This window comes from Mandrillus leucophaeus, unplaced genomic scaffold (assembly GCF_000951045.1).
Source record: "Mandrillus leucophaeus isolate KB7577 unplaced genomic scaffold, Mleu.le_1.0 Scaffold789, whole genome shotgun sequence".
Taxonomy (NCBI): Eukaryota; Metazoa; Chordata; class Mammalia; order Primates; family Cercopithecidae; genus Mandrillus; species Mandrillus leucophaeus.
The window spans coordinates 918,909-941,568 of NW_012108574.1; the positions used below are offsets into that span (position 1 = coordinate 918,909).

At 39.7% G+C, this 22,660-nt stretch overlaps 1 protein-coding gene across 1 annotated transcript in view; it reads right to left on the reverse strand.

The window, feature by feature from the left end:
• Positions 1 to 22,660, reverse strand: part of NEO1 (neogenin 1) — a gene marked incomplete at its 5' end in the record, with an annotated part of 68,839 nt that overhangs the window by 21,574 nt on the left and 24,605 nt on the right. The window contains 9 exons of the mRNA XM_011967128.1: positions 791 to 938; positions 5,423 to 5,491; positions 8,833 to 8,865; positions 9,556 to 9,750; positions 10,988 to 11,095; positions 13,087 to 13,225; positions 13,309 to 13,532; positions 16,596 to 16,691; positions 22,420 to 22,614. Coding sequence (XP_011822518.1) covers positions 791 to 938; positions 5,423 to 5,491; positions 8,833 to 8,865; positions 9,556 to 9,750; positions 10,988 to 11,095; positions 13,087 to 13,225; positions 13,309 to 13,532; positions 16,596 to 16,691; positions 22,420 to 22,614 — 1,207 coding nt within the window. The remainder of the gene's footprint in view (positions 1 to 790; positions 939 to 5,422; positions 5,492 to 8,832; positions 8,866 to 9,555; positions 9,751 to 10,987; positions 11,096 to 13,086; positions 13,226 to 13,308; positions 13,533 to 16,595; positions 16,692 to 22,419; positions 22,615 to 22,660) is intronic.

Consider the following 22,660-nt stretch of genomic DNA (forward strand, 5'->3'; position numbering starts at 1 on the left):
CCACCGCGCCCGGCCAAAAATATTCTTAAACTTAGATTTAGAATGACAGGCCTACGGTCTTCTTCCACCTAGGCTGGCATTTGTGCTGTGATACAGCCTGTGAGAATGCCCACAGACTCCTGGACATTGGGTTCACCGTGGGCATGTACAGACGGTATTCCAAAGGGGTGACCAGCAATGCCAGACACTTTCCACTTTCCTCACCACATCTATTCTCTAGTTGGCTCTGTGACCCGAGAGGTTGAGCTAAATTAACTACATCTACTTGGCAATCCTGCTGGGTTTCCTGGCTTCTAGCTGGGTATAGCTAATACTAGGCACTGGCAAGAGGCTGGAGGGTACGTGTTTCTTCTCCTGCCACTGTCTGCTGGGAGGAGGCTGGCAACGGCTGCATGCCTCTAGCACCCACCTTGCTCTTGTCAGGAAGCCCTCTCCTACTGCTTCAGATCTCTGAAAACAGCTCTCTCCTCTTGCCCTTTCAGGCCCAAGGATGATGGTGTCTTATCATAGCTGCTAGCCTCTGAATATCCCTGCCTAGTTTTCCCTAACCCCACCTATGACTTTGTAAATCACCTCTTTTGAAATACTTTTAAATGTGCCATGTCTTTTCTGCCAGGACACTGACTGATACATGTAAGAGGAACCACTTCCCATTTTCTTTTAAAATATCTGAAATTCCTTTTCATGTATTTTTGTGCCTTAACTTTGTGTACCACTCCATATACAGAAGTCACATGGAAGCAAAAGATCAGATGCCAAAAATCTAAGGGGTGCATTTGGGCCTTCTTACTTTTTCTGGTGAGAGGTGGTACGACGGGTGCAAAAGACAGCGATAATCACAACCACCACGATGGTGATGACGCCAACAGAAACAATTATGACCAGCAGCATATTACTGTCCAGAGGAGAGGTGGGGCTCCCATGAGGGCTGTTACTGCCTGCAGAGAGAGAAACGGTATATGTGTTAGTGTTAGAGAATTTAAAACTTGCACACTATCAAGCTACAGAACCATTAATATCTCACTTGAACTTCTTGATCATTGCTCTGCCTCATATAAAAGTGCTGCGTGAACATGGCTCTCTCCTCTAGATGATGAGCTCCTAGACAGCTAAGAGTCTGTCCTGTGAACAGTGCTCAGGACAGAGCCTGCTCAAAGACAGTGCTTAATTAAAGCTTCTCAAATTGTACTGAACATTCAAGAGCTTTCAAAGGTTAAGATATACTTAGATAAAGAGTCTTGCCTCTCTGGTGTCTCATGTGATACATAAACTCGTCTTGTAAAGCACCACTTATAAATCATTTAGTTTTCTGGTTTTCAAAACCATTTAAAAATGTTCATTCATACAAAGCAAAAGTTTTCCCCAGCAGACAGATATCTGAGATTATAAAAGTTACATGAAAAGTAAAGTCTGTTTTTATAGATACACAGCCTATGCAGAGTTAATTCTCTTGTTCAACTTCAAGAAACAGTAGGTCTGAAGTATGCCTTAATTTGACAAATACTGAACGGTTACTATGTGTCAGTCATTGCTCTAGGTACTAAGGGTGCAATGGTGAACAACAAAGATGTGAATGTTTGGTGGGGGAATGGGACAAACGATAAATATGAAATTATTAGTTAATAACGAATGGTGTGAAAAAAAGAAAATGAGGGGATATGATACAGAGTGTCTGGGTAGCTAATTTAGATTGAGTGGTTAGAAAAAGCTTCTCTGAGAAGATGGCATTTAGTCGAGATCTGAATAAGAAAGATCCTATCATACAAGAGGAAGGACCGTGAGGCAGGAACAAGCTCTTATCAAAGAAGAGAAATGCAGCCAGTGTTTAAGCAAAGAGATGCAAGTCAGAAGGAAGTGAGGAGGAAAAAGGGGATGAGGCTGGAAAAGTTGCAGAGGCTGGACCATTTAGGACCCCCTTTTTTTTTTGAGACAGAATCTCACTCTGTCACCCAGATTTCCTGAAGAAGGAAATTGAGATTTTCTTTTCCTTTTCCTATTATTGTTATTGCTGAAAGGATGAGGTCTAGGCTTTGTAATCTAGCTCTAAGTCTTGCTGTCTTCCATTTCTTGAAGCACGTTTCTTTGCTTCCCTACTCATTATTAAGTTATATATGCTCATATTATAAAATGTGGCAAATCCCACTACACATGTCTAACCACCAGAGATATCTGATGTCTTTCCTTCTAGCTACTCTCTCTCTCTCTCTTAACTTTCTAACAATCAGAGGTGTACAATAATGGGATGAGCTGCCTTGCCAAGTAATGAGTGTTTAGTTATTGGAAGTACTTAAGAGGTATCCTGCCAGCGTGGGATGTTGTGGAAGAAATTCCTACCATCAAAGTATGGCCTGGAATGTGTGTTCAAAAAAAAAATCTCTTGGCTGGGCGCGGTGGCTCACGCCTGTAATCCCAGCACTTCGGGAGGCCGAGGTGGGTGGATCACGAGGTCAGGAGAGAGACTATCTTGGCTAACATGGTGAAACCCCGTCTCTACTAAAAAATACAAAACATTAGCCAGGTACGGAGGCGGGCGCTGTAGTCCCAGCTACTCGGGAGGCTGAGGCAGGAGAATGGTGTGAACCCGGGAGGCGGAGCTTACAGTAAGCCAAGATCACACCACTGCACTCCAGCCTGGGCGACAGAGTGAGACTGTCTAGGTGGAAAACAAAAACAAACAAACAAAATAAATAAATCTCCTGAAGTGGTTCTCCTAACAATCTGGCTTATAAATTTATGTTCTAATCCAAACTTACACTCATTGTGGGAATCCCTTCCACAACGCCGGATTAACTGACCCTCCAACTTTGCTTCTTTGATTTTATAGACTATATCTAAGTACAGTGCTAAATCTGGGGCTGACTTAGAAGGGATTAAGAGCTTATTCTACATTTGGCTCAATCACTTTTATCTTTCATTTATGAGAAAAAGGTAAACAGACAATTTAAACTGTACATACTGACCTTCAATAAAACAACATTTTTATATTTGGGAAAGACCATCGTACTGGGGCCACTAAAATGGACCATACTGTTCATATTAGAGTAGGGCTTTCCATAACACTGTCATTAACAGCAGTGCTGAACTACAGGGCTGGGTATTTGGTAGGGCAGGCATTGCAAATTAGAGGCTGGGGAGCTGAAGTATGGGAGGCAGGCAGAGGCGGAGGTGTTTCTTTCCTGCATTTAACTGACAAATTCTCATTTACTCACATCTGACCTCTAACGTGTGAGCTGGACAAAAGCTTTCTTCTAAGATACAGCAAGAGTGAGCTGCCAAAGAACAGTCCTACTAGGGACAATATATATGCCATTTCTTTATGCCTCATCTGGACTGTTTTTTTTTTCTTTCTTTTTTTTTGGGGGGGGACGGAATCTCACTCTGTCGCCCAGGCTGGAGTGCAGTGGCACAACCACAACCTCAGCTCACTGCAACCTCCGCCTCCTGGATTCGAGTGATTCTCCTGCCTCAGCCTCCTGAGCATCTGGGATTACAGGTGCATGCCACCATGCCTGGCCTGTAACAGCTTCCTAACCCCTCTTCCCTGACTTTATACTCTTAGCCCCCAACTTATTCTTCACTGTTATCAGAGTAGTAATAGTTGACAATAAAACATGGATGTTATAGGGTACCAGTCACGTCAGATATTTCACGTTATTTGTAGGATAAAGCTCTTATTTCTTAACACTGGTACTTGAGTTTTTGACAGGCTGATTCTAACCTGCACTTTCAAGTCAATCTCCACCCTGTCTCTATGCAGTGTGACTCCTGGGGAGAGCAGGCTGTTTTATTAGCATACTGCCATGCCTCTGCACATGCTGATATTGCTTCCTGGAATGTTCATTCCCTTTCTTGACATTTAGCAATCTTCTAGCATCCTTGAAGATCCGGGTTAGACGGCACCTCTTCTTGGAAGCTTTCCCTTTATCAGGTAGTTTGTTACTCACTCCTCTTGCTCCCACAGCTTGTCACATACAGCCTGCATCTTTAAAAATGTGCATGCGGGCCCTGGGCGTGGTGGCTCCTGCCTATAATCTCAGCACTTTGGGAGGCCGAGGTGGGTGGATCACCTGAGATCAGGAGATCAAGACTAGCCTGGCCAACATGGTGAAAACCCATCTCTACTAAAAACACAAAAATCAGCGGGGCATGGTGGCGGGTGCCTGTAATCCCAGCTACTCGGGAGGCTGAGGCAGGAGAATCACTTGAACCCGGGAGGCGGAGGTTGCAGTGAACCGAGATCATGCCACTGCACTCCAGCCTAGGCAACAGAGCAAGACTCCATCTCAAAAAAAACAAAAACCAAAAAAACCAAAAAAAAAAACCATGCCATGCATGAGTGAATACATAAATGAAAGAAAGACAAAGGAGTAATTACTTTCCCCACAGCCTTAAAAATTACACGGTGGACACAATGTAAATGTCACATATGCACGGAGAAGAAGAAACTCATAAACAGAGTCCTGGAACCTGGAACATAATTATTTCTGGAAGGATATACATTTGTCTGGTTCTTTTAAGGCTGATTTCATTAAAGTCTGGGCAGTTCCACTTTTGATGTAAGTAGATAGCTGGAGACTAAGACATCATTGTATTCCTACAATTAGAATACAAGTTACTAGAGGACAGGTGTTTTTCTCATATGTCTCTTTCTTCCATATGTGAAGAGACACTAAGAGTCATTCCTAGTAGGTTTCCACATCTGGTATAGGACCCACTGCTTTTTTAGGTTGAATGCGACAGTGGGAAAGCACAACCTGAAATGAGAAGCCCTGGGTTTCGATCCTAGGACTGCCATAATTAGCGGGTGGCCTCAGGCACATTACTTCTCCACTGAGTTTCTGAATGTATTAAATGGGAATAATGGTATCTGTTCTCCCTGCTTCACTGTGTTGTAAGAATCAATTGTGACTTCATGTGTGAAAGCAGCTTATACATGTTGAAGTTCTGTAAAGATGGGGGTGTCATCATCAAATTAGAAGACACCAGCTCTCAGGATGGCTAGGAGAGTAGAAGAATTTTCTAGAATTACTAAACTAAAAACATTTCAGTATGTAATAGTATTGCAAAAACTCAATGATTCTAAAAGCATTTGTTTGGTTTGTTTTGGATAGTGGGTAATCCTACTAGAGGGTTTATTTTTGAAAGCAAAATTCTAACTCTTTTCTAGAGGCAGTAGGCAACAGGATGAACAAATTGTTTAGGAATTAATCTTAAGTTGGATAACTGGGGAAACAATTTTATTTATGGGTCCTACAACGCATGGGCTTGGAGTAATTTGGCAAACACTTAGATCTAGTAGTAAAAGAAAATAGGTTAATATGCTACAACCCACCATACATAAGCTATAAAAGACATTTCAAAAATTTAAGCAAAACTGCTTCATGTCCATAGTAAGGAAAAAACATCATGGGAAGGGCTTTACCACTCATTGGAGGTTTGTAGTCGGATCCTAGGTCTGGCAGCCGGCTTCCTTTCCCTCCAGACCCTGAGGCTAAAGGAGAAGAAATCATGTCAATAATGACCCCACACATTTGGCGTGACAGTCCACTTCATAGCTAGTGAGTGTTTTAAACAAAAAACACAATTTTTAGTCTATTCTGTCCATGAGAAAATAAAGTAGCACATAAATCATGGGAATCTATAGTCTACGTGTGGAAAGCAAACTAAGGTAGAGCTTTCTATGCAATGAGGCATCTGAAAGACTGACACCCTTGTCTCACAGCTGTGAGCTGACTGTCACTGCTGTTTAGAAGCTGGGACAGCAGGTGCTATTCCTTTAGCTTGGGAAACAGTTCCCAAAGGACTGCTCAGAGGACTTACAGCAAAAGTAGCTTCTCCTAGAAAAGGAACCAAGGGGACTAATTAGGTCAATGTCTACATTAAAGAACTATACTCTTCCAAGGGACCTGGCTATGTGGATACCTAGCAGGTATTAGTATTGTTTAGATTCTTTTCTGAAATTACAAAGTTGTCCTTCTGAATATAAAGTTACCCCAAGCAGGAGCAGGAAGGTAAATGGAAGTTCAAATCAGGTTCTCAGTCACCTACATTCAGGAGTGAAAAAAACAGTCTTCCTCCTAGTTGCTCAAAAAGACACTGTCTCCTAATCCATCATCAGGGAACATACTAAGTGAGGCTGCTGACCTCAGGCAAAGGACCACCCTAGAAGCAGGCCTCAGAAAGTGCAAATATCAGTTTTTTAAAAAATGTTTATACTTGGTCTTGAATTTTGCTCTTCACATTTATAGGAAAAGCTGCTTGAGAAAAGCAAATACAAGGACCTTTTTCCAATAAAGCTCTAAGGTTTATGCCCAGGAAGCAATATCATACTTCTTCTGAAAAGAGGTCTGAAAGAATTGCAAAGTAAAAGCTGTTTTATGAAGTTAACTAAGAGGCTAATACAGCACATTGTTTAATAGACTGACTGCACTTGCATATTGCCTCCATCATATACAACTGTTTGACTTTGGACAAGTTGTTTATTCTTTTTGGGCCTCAGTTTTCTCATTGTAACAGAGGGATAATAATGGTATCCACTTCACAAAGCTGTTGTGAGGATTAAATGGAAAATTAATCCCACAAAATATTTTTAATACTGCCTGACACATAGTAAATGTTCCATAAATGTTAACTACTCCTATTACAAGCATAAAAAATCTTCAGGAAAGAGTATAATCTTCCCTTTACAGAGGCAGAGAGCATGAAGCTTCAAAAAACACTTATAAATGAGAGTTATTTCTACAAATAAAGCCTTACTAGAAATGTATAAACTAGGTGTTTCTGTAAAACATTAGAGCTAATGTCAAATACTTCCATAAATTATCAGGAGATATATATATAAAATGTATTTGATGAAATGAAAAAAATTAAAATCTGAAGTTTGTGTATGCAGTTCATCTAAGAGAATAAATCGAGTGACTAAAACAATGCTACGCTTCCGGAAGCTGAAAACCTACCAAAAGAAGGTAACAGGAGTTCTTGTGGTAGGTTTTCAGTTTCTGGAAGCATAACACTGTTCTATGCTATGGGCATATTCTAGAATTTACTCCCAGTCCCTGGCCCTTTTTCCATTGTCCACACATATTACTTTATCTCCTTACTTCTAATGCCATCATTTCTCCCAAATGACACACACCATATATTAAGAGTCCAGTTGTTCCTCATATGCTTTTCACTATGACAAAGTCTAGCTGGTGGAGATGGCTTAGCACCTGCAAGGCTCTTCAGCTTTAAGTGTACTTAGCTGACAGACAGGCTACATTTAAGCCAAACTATCCAGAGCATTGTATTATGTACATAATTGTCAAAGAACACCATTGCTAACAAACTGGATGGTTTATATTCCTCTATTTCCTAACATTGTTTCTCTTGAATGTGAACTATGAACAAGAAATTCCAAGGATGAACCGAGCACCAAAAACATCAATGAGTAAAGAATTTTAAATACCAGAGGTGTCATGCAGCTAAGAATGGCACTCTGGCTATGGAGTCAAGTGAGAAAACAATGAGCCCATTTATATTCTGTGCATATATATATTATGGGTATTTTTATATTCCTGCACTTTCACACAACAGAAAGTAGTTTGCAGTTTCTCCAACATACAGCAAAAGACTCACTGAATGCAAACACGTTTCCAAAGTGTTTTGGAAAACTCAATACTGCAAGTTCTGACTCTTCCTTGCCATTAGCCAAGATCCAAATACCCTGCATTTCTAATAACTACTCTTAAACCAATAGAGCAATTGTTAAATATTTACTTTTAATGTTCATTCTCAGTATGGAAAACATACTAGCATTAGCTGACTTCCTAAAGATAAAAATCACAAAGTATAGTTATCCCTCCACCATGGCAATTACAGTGGAAAGACAACTGACAGATGGTTTCAAGAATGGTGACATGGAGGCCCCTGTTTCCTAAGTCCGCATTTCAATTATTACTATTATTTTATTTGCTTTTTTTGAGACAGGATCTCACTCTGTTGCCTAGTGCAGTGGTGTGATCATGACTCACTGCAGCCTCTACCTCCCAGGCTCAGACAATCCTCCCACCTCAGCCTCCGGAGTAGCTGGGACTATAAGCGCACGCCACCATGCTCGGCTAACTTTTTTTTTCCTATTTTTTGTAGAGAGGGGGTCTCACTTTGTTGCCCACGCTAGTCTTGAACTCCTGGGTTCAAATGATCCTCCCACCTTGGCCTCCCAAAGTGCTGGGATTACAGGCGTGAGCCACCGTACCCGGCCTAAGTTTTCATTTCAAATAGTTTCGATCTTCTTTTAATATGATAAGACATATTTAAGGGGAGAAATGAAAAAAGAGCTCTGAATTAAGTTTATGGTAACAGAATAAACAAAGCAGTAATTTAATCACAGAGAATCGTAACATTTAGTGAGGTAAATCTGTGGGTTCTTTGTGGGAAGAGGAAAATAGGGTATCCACTGAATGTGATACAACTTTCCACTTAAAGACACTAATAAAATTCTAGATGCTACAAATATGAACAACTGGTATGATTGGTCTAATTATGACTCAAATGCCTATCGTTGTTACAGAACTTAGCACAAAAGATGATCTCATCCACACTTAAGACCAATCTCCTACAGCTGTAGGACCCAGTTTATTGACTCAGTTTTCTTCTGCCTGCCTAGTTAGCTTCTACACAAATTCCCCAGCTTTTCAGAACATGGACTCAACTCTACTTTGGCCAATAAATGTGTGGCTTTTAATACATGGTGCTGATTTTTCAGGAAAAACAAAAAACAAGAAACAAAAAAAAAGCTAATAATAGGTCATAAAAGAAAGGAAAGAAAAGAGAGGCCATCTACTCATTTACCTTGATCATTAGGCATTTTATCAGAGGAGTCCGCTAACAGGCCAAGCACAGGGGAAGAAAAAACAAGAGCAAGGATCACAAGCTTTGAAGATGGGACAGGCAGAACTTTTTAAAGGAAAAAAATTAAAACCCCCACAAACTTCCAAACAAACTGAATCTTGACTTTAGTACTAACAGAAATTAAATTCACACAGGGCTTCCATAATTCCTTAGATTCAGTCCCCAGTTAAATTTTATTAGCCTAAGCTCACTTGGTTCAATGCTTTTATCTTCATTTTCTTCTCTAGGGTTTTATTTAAAAGGCCCTTTTTAGTCTCTTTTTCTCTATAAGGTCCACAAATAAGTCTTTCAGGTTAACAGCCCGCATGAGTTGAACCATCCATCACAAGAACACACTATTATTTCTCTATATGGGAACCAAAAGAATCACATCTGATCTGATTGGTAAAAACTTTTAGATCACTGCAATTCATCTGCCCCAAACAGCCTGGAGCCAATGTCCTCTTTTATATGATATGTTTAGGCTGGTAACCCGGGGAACACTGATTTGGTGGTCAATGAGTAGGTGAGGAATCATTCTGGGATAAATCTTCATACCATGGCTCACAAGCTCATCATTAAGACTTCATATGTTATCCACAGACTCTATATGCTCAAGTGATAGTGTCAGCACAGCCCCACTAAAGAGACACACAACAAAACCCTCAGCCTGGGGAGCATTACCTTTAGGTGTTCTGAATTGGACAGCTTCAGACATGGGTCCCATGCCCTTTGAGTTCCGTGCCTGGATTTTGAAGTAGTATGGTGTGTCAAGAGTTAACTCTTGTATCTGGTGAGTCAGTCTGTTTCCCACAACAGGCTCTATAACCCAGTCATGTATCTCTGCATTCACATCTGTACTGTAATATATGATGTAACCTGTCCAAAGGAGTTAATGGGAAAAGAAATCTCATTCCTGCTTTTCCTTTTGCATTCAGTAAATCAATAAGCACCTATTATATCAAATGCATATTATAGCATAATATTTGAATAGTAAACCCTCAAGGGTCTACAATTAAAATAATGCAGTTTTGAAAACCAGGAATTGCCTGACAGGCTGTTTTAGCTCTCACCAATGTGATCTCCTAGGAACTCCTCGGCAGAGTCACAATGAACTGTCACCTGATACTTCCACCAGGTGGCACTTAATCCCCACATTGAGAAGGGAAGCGTCACAACCATGAGTCTATCTTACCCACAGCAAAAGGGCACTGCGCTGTTGCTGGTTTTAAAAGACAAAGTAAAATGTGATCCAAGTCAAGTCATGATTCATTCTTTCACAAAAGAGGCAAAGTCAAAACCTAAAAAATGACATAAAGACTAGGGTGTACAGAAAGAGATTCCTACTGAAAGCAAGAAGCAGGGCAGTGCTAAGAAACACTTTCCATTTCCTTAGGCCACCTATTCATACAAAGGAACTTTAGGCACACCCCAGTTCCTCAGCACACACCTACATGGGGCAGAGGCACCAAAGGAAGTAGGAGCAGCTGAACCCCATCAGGTTTCCCTCCCTGATAAGGCTGAGGAAAGCAGAGTGTCCCCTCTAATGTGGAAGGCTTTCCTCTGCAAGTACAAGGAAAAAATTCCAGGTCCCTACAAAGGCCTAGGCCAGTTCACACTTTTAACTCTAATTATAAGAGCACAGGTACTTGAAGTAGCAGGTCTTGGGGGGTGGGGAAAAGGAATTCAATATCTAATTTTTTTTTTTTTGTGGCTTCAGGGTATAAGAGCAGAATCTCTGTTTATTGGGTATTACTCTATAGAACCAGGGAGGGGGTATATAATTCTGAAGCTGTCCATCTAGGCAGAGACAGAGAAGAACAGCTTTCCTGAGGAAAATAAATGTCTACAAAGTCCCACTATAGCCAAAGGCTGTCTTATGCCTCCCATCCCCAACTGCAGTCAGAACCACCAACATGCGACCCATTTTATGCCGCTATGGGTAACCAGCACGGCCTTGCTCCAATTTCAAGGACCATCGTGACTCACACCTTCCCATAAAATGACCAAGCCAGCTTTCAGACTCCTGCTTCTTCCAGCAACACTGTACTCTCCTGGAATACTCCTGTCAGGCAGGAAGAGGGCACAAAGAAATGCACACTGGATTGCATCTTACCTGTAATTTTGCCATTGGCTTCGGAGGGAGGCTGCCAATTCACAATTATGGTCTTAGGTTTCCCCTCTTTACTCACAACAGTCACATCCTTGGGTGGAGAAGTTGGAACTACAAAATAACAATATTTTTAATAATTTCTGTCCATTTCAAATTAGTTCACTATTTCTTCAACCTTTTCCACTTGTAAGGCATAATAAAAGGCACAAGGCAATAAAGATAAAGCTTCCGGCTTCAAAGAAATCAGTCTATCAAAAGTTGCAATAAAAAGAAGAATATGCAGAGTACCAAAGAGGAAACACCATACTATGAAGATACAGAATTGGCATCTTGGCTGGGAGTCAGGGATAAACAGGATAATTAGGTAGGAAGTCAAGTGGCATTTGTACCAAGTACCTACTGTATACCAGGTAACGTACACATAGTATCTCACTTAATATTTGTAGAAAATCTGAAAGGCAGTTATCACTATCTCTGCTTTATGGATCAGGACACCAAAAAATTAGAGAAGTTATGTAATTTGTTCAAGATGACTTTTTCCCTGTCACACTGGATTATTTTGTCAGAATATTTTAAATTGTATAACAGTTTTCTCTCTCATTTATAGTTGGCTCTCCAAACCAAATATAACTTTTTTTTTTTTTTTGAGATAGAGTCTTGCTCTGTCATTCAGGCTGGAGTGCAGTGGCACAATCTTGGCTCACTGCAACCTTCACCTCCTGGGTTCGAGTGATTCTTGTGCCTCAGCCTACCAAGTAGCTGGGATTACAGGTGCGCACCACCACATCCGGCTAATTTTTGTATTTTTAGTAGAGATGGGGTTTCGCCATGTTTGCCAGGCTGGTCTCGAACTCTTGGCCTCAGGTGATCTGCCTGCCACGGCCTCCCACAGCACTGGGATTACAGGTGCAAGCCACCACTCCCGGCCCCAAATATAACTTTTAAAAGCCCTATTTCTTCAAAGAATAGATGATTTACAGATATTTTTCATTATGAGTTTATTCTGCAAACATACTGCCAACTATTGAGGTTACAGTTCTAAAATGAAGCCATTTGTTTATACAACAGGACAATATGTTTCTTGTTTTTCCATGTGATAGCTGAAAACTTTTTACATACTAGTAGGAAAATGAGCAAAGTAAGTACATCCTTAAATTTACTCAACTCTTCCTAAAATACTAGAATTCTCCTAGTATAAAATATAAGGAAGCCTGGTGAAATGCAAATATCCTAAGGGAAAACACAATCTCATTTGTTAGCTAATGGGTTGGGAGTGAAGTAAAAACATTTTCTTAAAATGGTTGGCAAAGAAAGCAAACTCAAGGTCTGTTTAAACTTTGATGCACTGTATTTCTAACTCTTCAAATCCAACCCTTTTCTCTGTACGAAGTCCAAAGAACTGTGCAGAAGACAAAAAGACACTGAGGCCAAGCCCAGTTTGTGGATTTATAACTCTATTTTTTCGTTATTTATATAGCAGAGAAAGAAATAGGAGGCCAAACTAGCCAGAGATTTGAAATGGTTATGCATATCCCTAGACTAGGAAAGCCCAGGGGGTAGCAGAAAGGCATGTCTAGAAGTCAGCAAAAACCAAACAGACTCTCAAACCCAGATAGCCTGTTCTCTCTTTAATTTGCTTAGTCATCTTTTCTCTCTCGTCTCCACTTACAAAGACCTTAAGGATTATTTCAGTGGAAGATTTTATAAGACACTAATTTGCTTGCAAGCAAACTGCAGAGGCAGCTTTGGGGTCACCTAGCAAAGTGTTCAGGCTCCAAGCAAGCATGGCATTGGAACTGTTTGGTCAAGGGCAGGTCACTTCATCTTATCTATCTCAGTTTACCAGTAAAGCAGGATTAATGGCAATAATCCCTTACATCTACCCAGTGCTTTGTAATTTATCTGTTTTCCCTGTAGAATCCTGTTATTTGCTAATGTTCTTGCTCAGTAATTAAAAAAAAATAACTCATCAGCTGAAATAGCAAACACTGAATTCCAAATGTAGTTGCTCACCGTGTTTTGTAAATATGTCAATTCATGCACTCAATTCTTTCCTTGGGAAGTAAAAGCAGCCATGTGACATGGCTTCCGACAACACATACCTAATTCAAAGGTGGTCCCATGCGCTGTCATACTCCATGTGCTTGATCTTCGACCTTTGGTCACCATCACAGAGAATTCATAGAGTGTATTCGGTTTTAAACCAGTCACCAAATAACTCAAAGTGGTTGCATTTGCATTCTGAAAAAAACATGAATTGAGAACTTTAAAATTAGAAAACATCAATGATTAGCTTTTTTTGGCCAAGGCAAATGTGTCAGTACCTTGTACTTGGTGTTTGCTGGGATGTTGGTTTTCCATCGGACGGTGTAGTATCGGGAGTCTGTAATCTTCTGGTGCTTGGGCAGTGAGTTGTCTGCCCACGTAATCCTTATGGTGTCATGACTCAGAATGGAAGCCTGAACTCCCACTGGTGGCATCATGGGAGTGGGATCTGGCACTGGAGTGTATGGAGCATTAATAACAAATAAATCAACTTCAGAAGTGTCTGAGCAGAAAATAATTTAAAAAGGGAAGTGGCATTTTAATGTAAACAAAAATAAAATAAAAGGGAAATGCAGGGTAATATAATGGAATGAAAAGGTGAGAAATGGAGAAAAAAGAAAGAAAATTCGGAGTTAATAGATAACCACCATTCATTTAAAAGACTATTTCCACTTGTGTTCTTTCAGGAAAAAAATTATAGAAAAAAGTTAAGAGAAGCAGTAATAAACTATATTTTCTACTGCATTCTATAGGCATATTAAAATGTTATAATCCAGTGATTATATTAATGTATTCATGCTTGAATTTTCTTAAAATAACTTGAAAATTCTACCTCCTGTTCAAAAAGGCTCATGAAACTGGATGTGGCAGCTCATGCCTGTAATCCCAGCACTTTGGGAGGCTGAGGCGGGCAGATCACCTGAGGTCCGGAGTTCAAGACCAGCCTAGCCAACATGGTAAAACCCTGTCTCTATTAAAAATACAAAAATTAGCCGGGCATGGTGGTGGGTGCCTGGAGTCCCAGCTACTCGGGAGGCTGAGGCACAAGAATCGCTTGAATCTGGGAGGTGGGGAGGTTGCAGTGAGCTGAGATTGTGTCACTGTACTCCATTCTGGGTGACAGAGCAAGACTCTGTCTCAAAAAACAAACAAACAAACAAACCCCCCCAAAACCAAAAAGGCTCACGAAGACAAAAACTGCTTTTAAAATCAGGGGTACAATTTCTAAACAAGCAATACAAAGCTCATGGTTTGAGATTTCAGTGAATGTGGCTGAATTTTTGGGACAAGAGTTATCTGTGCATATCACTATTCATGTAAGGGTCCAACTCTCAAAACCTGAGTCTTAAATATCAGCCATGGGTATTGAGGGTATCTGATATCCACAAAGGGTCAAGTTCAGACCTCCTGATGTCCTGGGTCTAAAGACAGTACAGTGACATAGCTGACACCATGCTGGACTATCTAATATAGTTTCTTCCATAGAGTCAGAGAACAACCCAGGGATGAATCCCCATCAGTTAAGGGAAATGCCATGGTTATCACAGTTCCAAGTAACAAACTTCACAAACTTTAGAAATTAGAGTACTATACAGTACTTATTTGATGGAAAGTCTATCCTCATGGAGCTGTCCTGTGCCATATACAACAGACACCTTCTCTGAGGCCAGAAAGAGCACAAAAGCACCACGCACCATGCACCATGCACCCAGGGCAATACAGCAGAGTCCATATGGGCTTTCCCAATTCATGCTTAGGTTTTCTAAGTATACACATACTGATTTAAGTTCACGGTTTACAATGGGTTTCTCACATAGCCATGGTGACTAGCCCTTATTACTCAAAATGTGGAATGGCATAGACCCTGTTTATGAATAACTGCTAAGCTAAAGTAATAGTCTCCATTTGTGTATTTCCTGCACAATGAGGACTAAAAATAACAGAGGAGCAGCATACATTATATAACCAAGAGCTTTGTTCAAAGTTTGGCAGGACACATACTAATTAGTTACAGAAAATGCACCTTCGAGTGTAGAAGTCATTAGAATTCCTGGAGAAAATTTTTTTCTTATATGTAGCAACCCTTAGAAAACATATCTAGATGCCACATAAAAGAAAGTAATTTCAAACTTGTTTTTTATTATTAAAGCCTGATTTTAGAAAGTAGCAGACCACTTATTTAAATATTATTTTTCACTGAATTTTTTTCTCCTTTTTGTAATACTAAAGCTATTTCTAAAAGAAATTATAAACTGTAAGCATATAGAAGACAGAACAGAACTACCAAACACATAGTAGTCCTAAATAGAAGCTTAAAAAAAAGGACAGAGATTATTAGACCCCCTGATGTTCTGGGTCCAATGGCAGTACAGTGACATAGCTTACACCCAAATAAAGCAAAAGGAACTCAAGGGTGTACTCTTCCTTCAGGAAAGGTAAGCCTTCCTTAAGAATGTTACCAAATCTGTACAATTATGCTACGTATCCAGCAGGCATCACTGGACAAGACAGAATCAAAATTTGGGGAAATAAATGAAAAAGAACATTTCCAAAAATGAATTCTTTGGTTTCCAGTGCCTTTTAAAAAATTTATAACTCTAACATATTTACTTTAATAAACTTTCTCTTTCAGATCTAAATTAGATGTCACATATATCTACAGAAAAATTTACATGACATGTATATTACTTTATTTTAGAGATGTATTTTTTTTTTTGTTTTGTTTTTTGAGACACAGTCTCGCTCTGTCGCCTAGGCTGCAGTGCAGTGGCATGATCTCGGCTCACTGCAAGCTCCGCCTCCCGGGTTCACGCCATTCTCCTTCCTCAGTTTCCTTAGTCGCTGGGACTACAGGCGCCCACCACACACTAATTTTTTGTATTTTTAGTAGAGATGGGGTTTCAGCGTGTTAGCCAGGATGGTCTCGATCTCCTGACCTCGTGATCTACCCGCCTTGGCCTCCCAAAGTGCTGGGATTACAGGCGTGAGCCACTGTGCCTGGCCTTTAGAGATATTTTAAGTAGATAATTCAAAGAAAAACAATGAATATTTGGTCTTGCTTGTAATAAATGTATAACTGATGAAATGGCTAGTACCTCTGACCTTATACTCAAGCTTATGAAAGGCACACAGAAAAATACTTTCCTAACCAACTCAGGTGGCTAGTAATGCAAATGATGTTGGGTTCACGAATCACATGCATTTATTGCCGCAGTCAGTAACATGCATTTTTTTTGACTCACTTTAGTTTCAACTCACATGCCCAAAAGATGGAAAATCACTTTTAATTATCTAAAAACTCTGCTTTTCACATCCTAACAAATTAAGAACATGTGTATATATCTACACAGAATGGCTTACGTGGCAGAATTAGAATATTCCAAAAAATGCAAAACAGGAATTAACAGAACTTTCCATGCTGAAAGCCCACTTTCCATTTGAAGTCAGCAGCCGAATGTGCCATACGCTTTTTCTTCACTAACACCTACGGGATAGGCCTCATGCCAATATTCTGCCTAAGCTGTTGGGAAAAGTGCCGGAGACTAGGAAAGATAGGATTCCTTACCTGTGTGAGGCCTGGTCACAGCACTCTCGTATAGCGGGATGCCTTCACCCACATTATTAAATGCTTTCAGGGTAATCACATAGTGAGAGCTGGGATCTGAAGAAAAGGAACACACACAAAAAATGCTCACTACAGAATTTTAAAAATTTAAGGGTGGCTGTGCATAATCTTAACCACAGAAGAATTCAAGAAAGATAACTTTACAATTTTTTATGGGGGATTATTTCAGGGTGTGGGGACATGTGGAGATGGAAGCACACACAGTACAGAAAAACTGGCCGGGACCAACTTCCTGGATTTAGTCTCAGTAGAGGAGGTGGGCTGTGCTTGAATTCTCTCTTGGCCTCTCCTATGGTTTAGTGATGTTCAGGGTATGATGTAGGGCTTGGCTGAGACTGAAGAGATAAGATTTAATTTGCTGAAGCCTGCAGATGGAGCTTGGAATTAAATAAACTCCTTTCATTCCCGGAAGCACAGCGATGACAACAGACAAGGTAGAGAAGTAGGAGATGAACTGTGAAGTCAGTAAGTGCTCAATGTCCTTGACTCTCCAAGTGGTCTCCAAATCCAGAAACGGCCAAACCTCATCTAGCCATCATGCCTCATGAGCCATGTCTCATGTGGCATGTGTTACTTCAAAAGCTTCAAACAGCTGCTTTTTTTGGCGGCCCACCTACTCCCTGGATTGCCACTAGAGGGCAACAAATAGAGGCAGGTCTTCCTGTGTCAGGACTGACAACAAATGGAATCAGTAAGACTTACTTCTTCACTGGCAAGGAAAAAGGGTTTTGGGCAACATAATAGATAGTAATGTCATTCACTGAGATTGGGAAAAGGGGCAAGAACAATCACGATACACATGTGCAAGGCTTGATTCTAGGTCCTCTTCTATTCCCACTCTTTGCTCTCACCCTATGCACTTTCGTTCATTTCCTTAGTTTTGATTAGCATGTATGTGTCATCAATTACAAATACAGATCTCTAGTCTGGATCTTTCTTATGAGTACCAGATCTTTATGTTCAATTGTCTGTTTGGCATTTCCTCTTGGGTGTCTCAAATCTGTCCCTCCCCACCCTGCCTCCAGCTTCAGACCAGCTCCGGTGTCTCCTAGTTTAGTAAACGACACTACCACCAATCCTGCTGCTCAAGCCAGAAACCTGGGAGTTATTAAGACCTCCTTTTCCCTCATCCCCTCCAGACAAACAATCAAGTTTTGTTGAATCTACTACTTGTCTTCTCCCACCACTCTCTGCCTAGTTCTCTGTGCTCCATCACTACCGGCCACTTCTCAGTTCACTGAGCACTGTGTTCTCTCCAACACGGGGCCTTCTGGCTTGCAGCTGCTCCCTATGCTGGGGACACATCCCACTCTTCCTGTTTACCTAGGTAAGCCTATTCATCTGAAAGGGCTCAGTCCACACTGGACTAACCTCTCTAGTTACAAAGCCCATTTCTTTCCTCAGCACTGTGAACAATTTCAATTATTTTTGAATTGTATTATTTCTAATAATTGTAAGCACATCTGTCTCATTCTCTGCTCTATTTCTAGCACAGTGTCTGGGATATTGTTAAGTGTTCATTAAATATTTGCTGATCAATCAACAGGTTTGAGGAAGAATGCATTAACTTTAACTTTGGGCCAGATGGAATATGAGATATATGATGTTTATATGGATTTGAAGCTCAGGGGAGAGTTCCAGGCTGATGAATAGATGAATTGCTAACTGTACTTCCTCCACCTCTCACTTGCTTCTTTAACTCAACATCATCTGCATCTTAGATCTATCTAGGTCAATAATTATAGCTCAAGCTTATTTTACTTTATGCCACATTAATTTTTTTGCTACTCTGTAATATGTACTCCATTTTCTAATGAATTCTATCTGTTTACTTTCTGCTGCACATGCAGCACTCCTCTCATCTCTCTGTTTCAAATGCTATTTTGATTCTATCTTTCGAGCTCAGGTGTTTCTTCCCTGACTGCTCTACTGTGTCTTGCTAGCTCTCCCTTCTCTGAACAAAATTCACTTCAACTCACTTCATTGTTTCTTGTGTTTTCTTTTTGTTCTGTTAGACTGAAAGCACGTGAAAATCAAGGACCATGTCCTGTCAATACTGCAAAGGAGTTTCACGTCAGTAGCTGCAAAAAGGAAACAGTATGAGGCTGGTCACTACAGGGACATTTTTTTTTTTCTTTTCAGACAAGGTCTTACTTTGTCACCCAGCTGGAGTACAGTAGTATAATCGACTCACTGCAGCCCTGACGTCCAGGGATCAAGCGATCCTCCCACCTCAGCCTCCCAAGTAGCTGGGACTACAGGCACATGCCACCATGCCTGGCTAATTTTTTAAATTTTTTGTAGAGATGAGGTCTCAATATGTTGCCCAAGTTGGTCTTGAACTTCTGGGCTCAAGTGATCCTCCTGCCTTAGCCTCCCAAAGTGCTGGGATTACAGATGTGAGCCACTGTGCCTGGCATTTTTATTCTACCAGCAAAGCTTTCCTTTTGCTCTCTAACAATTGTCTTAAAAGATGTTCATGTGGGGATACATTTCCTAGGTTAACTGTACTGTTTCTTCCTTGTAAGGAAAAGATAAAGGCTGCTTTTTTTTGGAATAAAGATTTAAATCCCAGCTTGTTTTCTAACAGAAAGGATGAATATAACTCATCTGTTAGGCACTTGAAGTTGTTCTTAGGAAAGATGTTTACAAGGAAACAATTTGAATGAAAATTTGGTCAGGGCAGATTTTAACTTTAAAAACGAGTGTTTCAAAAAAGATCTATAATGATAATCCAATTTGGAAAAGTAATTATACCTGACAAAATAAATTATTTATTATAAAACATAAATATTTCTCAAATTCTTTTGCTTTTAAAATCAACGGCGTGGTGGCTCATGCTGGTAATCCTAGCACTTTGGAAGGCCAAGGTGGATGGATCATCTGAGGTCAGGAGTTCGAGACCAGCCTGGGGCAACATAGTGAAACCTCATCTCTACCAAAAACACAAAAATTAGCTGGACGTGGTGGCGCATGCCTATAATCCCAGCTACTCCGGAGGTTGAGACAGGAGAATCATTTGAACCCAGGAGGTAGAGGTTGCAGTAAGCTGAGATCATGCCACTGCTCTCCAGCCTAGACGACAGAGTGAGATGTTGTCTCAAAAAAAAAAAAAAAAAGAAAAAAAAATCAACTATGAGGTATAATTAGCATACAATAAAATGTATCAAGTGTACATTTACAGTTTTGACAAATATATATATCTTGCATAATAACCACCAAAATCAAGATATAGAACATTTCCAATTCTCCAAGAAGCTCCCTGGTTCCCTTGTAGTTGATTCCTACCACCCCTGGTTCCAGGCAACCACTGATCTTGCTTTGTCACTATAGACAAATTCTGCCTATTTTGTAATTCACAAAATGTAACAGCATAGTATGTAGGGGCTTGTGTTTGACTTCTTTGCTCAGCATGTTTGTGAGATTAATTCCTGTTGTGTCTTGATAGCCTATTAATTGATGAGTAGTACTCCATGGATATATCATGATTTACCACTTACCTGTTGATGAAAATTTGTTATTTCCCCTTGTTCACAAAGTTACTATGAACATTGTATATAAGTTTTTACGCAGACATGTATTTTTATTTCTTTTAATTAATTATCTACGTGTGGGATTTTACTAGGTTATATGTTTAACTTTACAAGAAACCGCTAAAGTGTTTTCCAAAGTGGCTGTACTATCAAACATTCCCACCAGCTAGTATGAACATTCCAGTTCTGTATCCTTGTTGATATTTGTTATTGCCAGTTTATTACTGTTTAGCAATTCTAGCGAGTGTGCAATAATATTTCATTGTGGGTTTAATTTGCATTTTCTGATGATTAATGTTGCTGAGCATCTTTTCATATGGTTATTGTCCACTCATGTATTTTCTTTGGTATAGTGTCTGTTCAAATCTCCTGCCCACTTTTTATTGGGCTGCCTTCTTATTACTGAGTTGTAAGAGTTTTATATATTTTAGACTCAAATTCTTTGTTAGATATTTAAATGGTGGGTATTTTCTCCAAGTCTGTGGCTTGCCTTTTCATTTTATTGGTATCTTTATAAAAGTAGAAGTTTTAAAATTTTGATGAAATCCAATTTATCAATTTTTAAATTTTATGATTTATGCTGTTTTACAACCTGAGAGGTCCTTGCTTATCCCAAAGTCATAAAGATTTTTTCCTATGCTTTTCTTCTAGAATTGTTGTCCCAAAGTCATTTGCGTCTTGCATTTAGGTCTGTTTTTGCATATAGCGTAAGACAACAGTTAAAGTTCTTTTTCTTTCTGATATGGATATCCAGGTATTCCCACACCTTTTGTTAAAAAGGCTATCTTCTCCCCACTAAATTATCTAACCAGCTTTTCCAAAAACCAACTGACTGTATACATATGGATCTATTTCTGGACTCTATTCTGTTCCATTGATCTATAACATCTACCTTTACAATACCACCACTATGTCTCAATTATAAGACATGAAATCAGATAGTATGGGTCTTCTAATTTTACTCTTTAAAAAAATTGGCTATTCTAGTTCCTTTGATTTTTCATAAAAATTATTAGAATCAGCTTATCAATTTCTACAAAAAAGCCTATTGGGACTTTTCTTGGACTGCACTGGGGGGAACTGTCACCTTAGTAATATCATGGCTTCCAACCAATGAACATGGTATCTTCATTTAAGTATTCTTTAATTTCTCTCAGCAACAATTTTCTATTTTCAGTGCACAGATATTACATACATTTTGTAAGTCTGATCCTAAGTACTTCATATTTTCTGATGCTATTCTAAGTGGTATTGTTATTTTAATTCCAATTTCCAACTGCTTATTATTAGTATATGGAGATACAACTGTTTTTGTATATTCACTTTGTATCTTGTGGCCTTGCTAAATTCACTTAAGAGTTTTAGTGGCCTTTTTGTAGATTCCTTAAGATTTTTTACCCCAGTTACAATCAACAGACATAGTGCCCAGATATTGGTTTCCAAAATCATTTTTCATAAAATAAATTGGGGTTCCTTAGAGAAATGGCTGGTTCCAGGGCTGAGGCTAGGGAAATACTAGATGAGCCAGGAACATCTTACCATGTTGTCAAAAAGGAAGAAGGTGCTCAAAGAAAGATGGAAGATGTCAAATGGACACAGGAACCAGTTATAAAGAGACTCCCATTGGCCATTCTCTTCATGGGGGTGAAAGAAAGTTCTTCCTTATCATAGGATGTTAACATTTGTAGAGGAAATATGGAATTAGGAAATCACCATCGGGGAAACAACTTTCTAATAACTGTTACTACAGATGCTGAAACTAGTGAGTGAAAGTGTAATGGGAAACAAGATACTTATAAAGATTCAAAGTATCTCCTCCACAAGACACTTTTAATTACAAAGGAAAAAATAACAATTTTATAGCAGGAAAATGTGGCAGATGCCATTTTAGCCAACTGATTAAAGTGAACATCATTATCAATATAGGCTGTAATGTGCTTCCTGATATGATGCACTGACAGGAACCTAACACTTCTACCCTATTCCTTCCAAAAATGCATAACCTGAATGTAATGAGGAAATATTAAGCCAAGTCTCAATTGAGGAGCATTCTGCAAAATATAGATGTAAATGTGGTTAAATGTTAACATTTGGGGAATTCAGGTGAATAACATACAGAAATTATTTGTACTATCTTTTGCAATTTTCTTGTAAAAATAAAAATATTACATAAAAGGTTAAAAAGAAAGGAATCACCTACACAATTAACTTTCTCTACTTAGCAAACATACCCAGATTTTCAATGGTGTAATAGCGCTGTTTATAGTCCACTTTGATGGTCTGGGCATGAGGGCTGCCAATGCCATAACCAATGGCATAACCTCTGACCACAATGTTCTGATTCTCCGGAGGAGTCCAGCTCACTACGATGCTAGTGACGAGCGGGCGTACGTGAAGAGAGCTAGGCACTTCAGGAACACGAGTTTCTGGGAAAGAAAAGTGGAAAATCAAGATGAGATATACTGTCCTTTA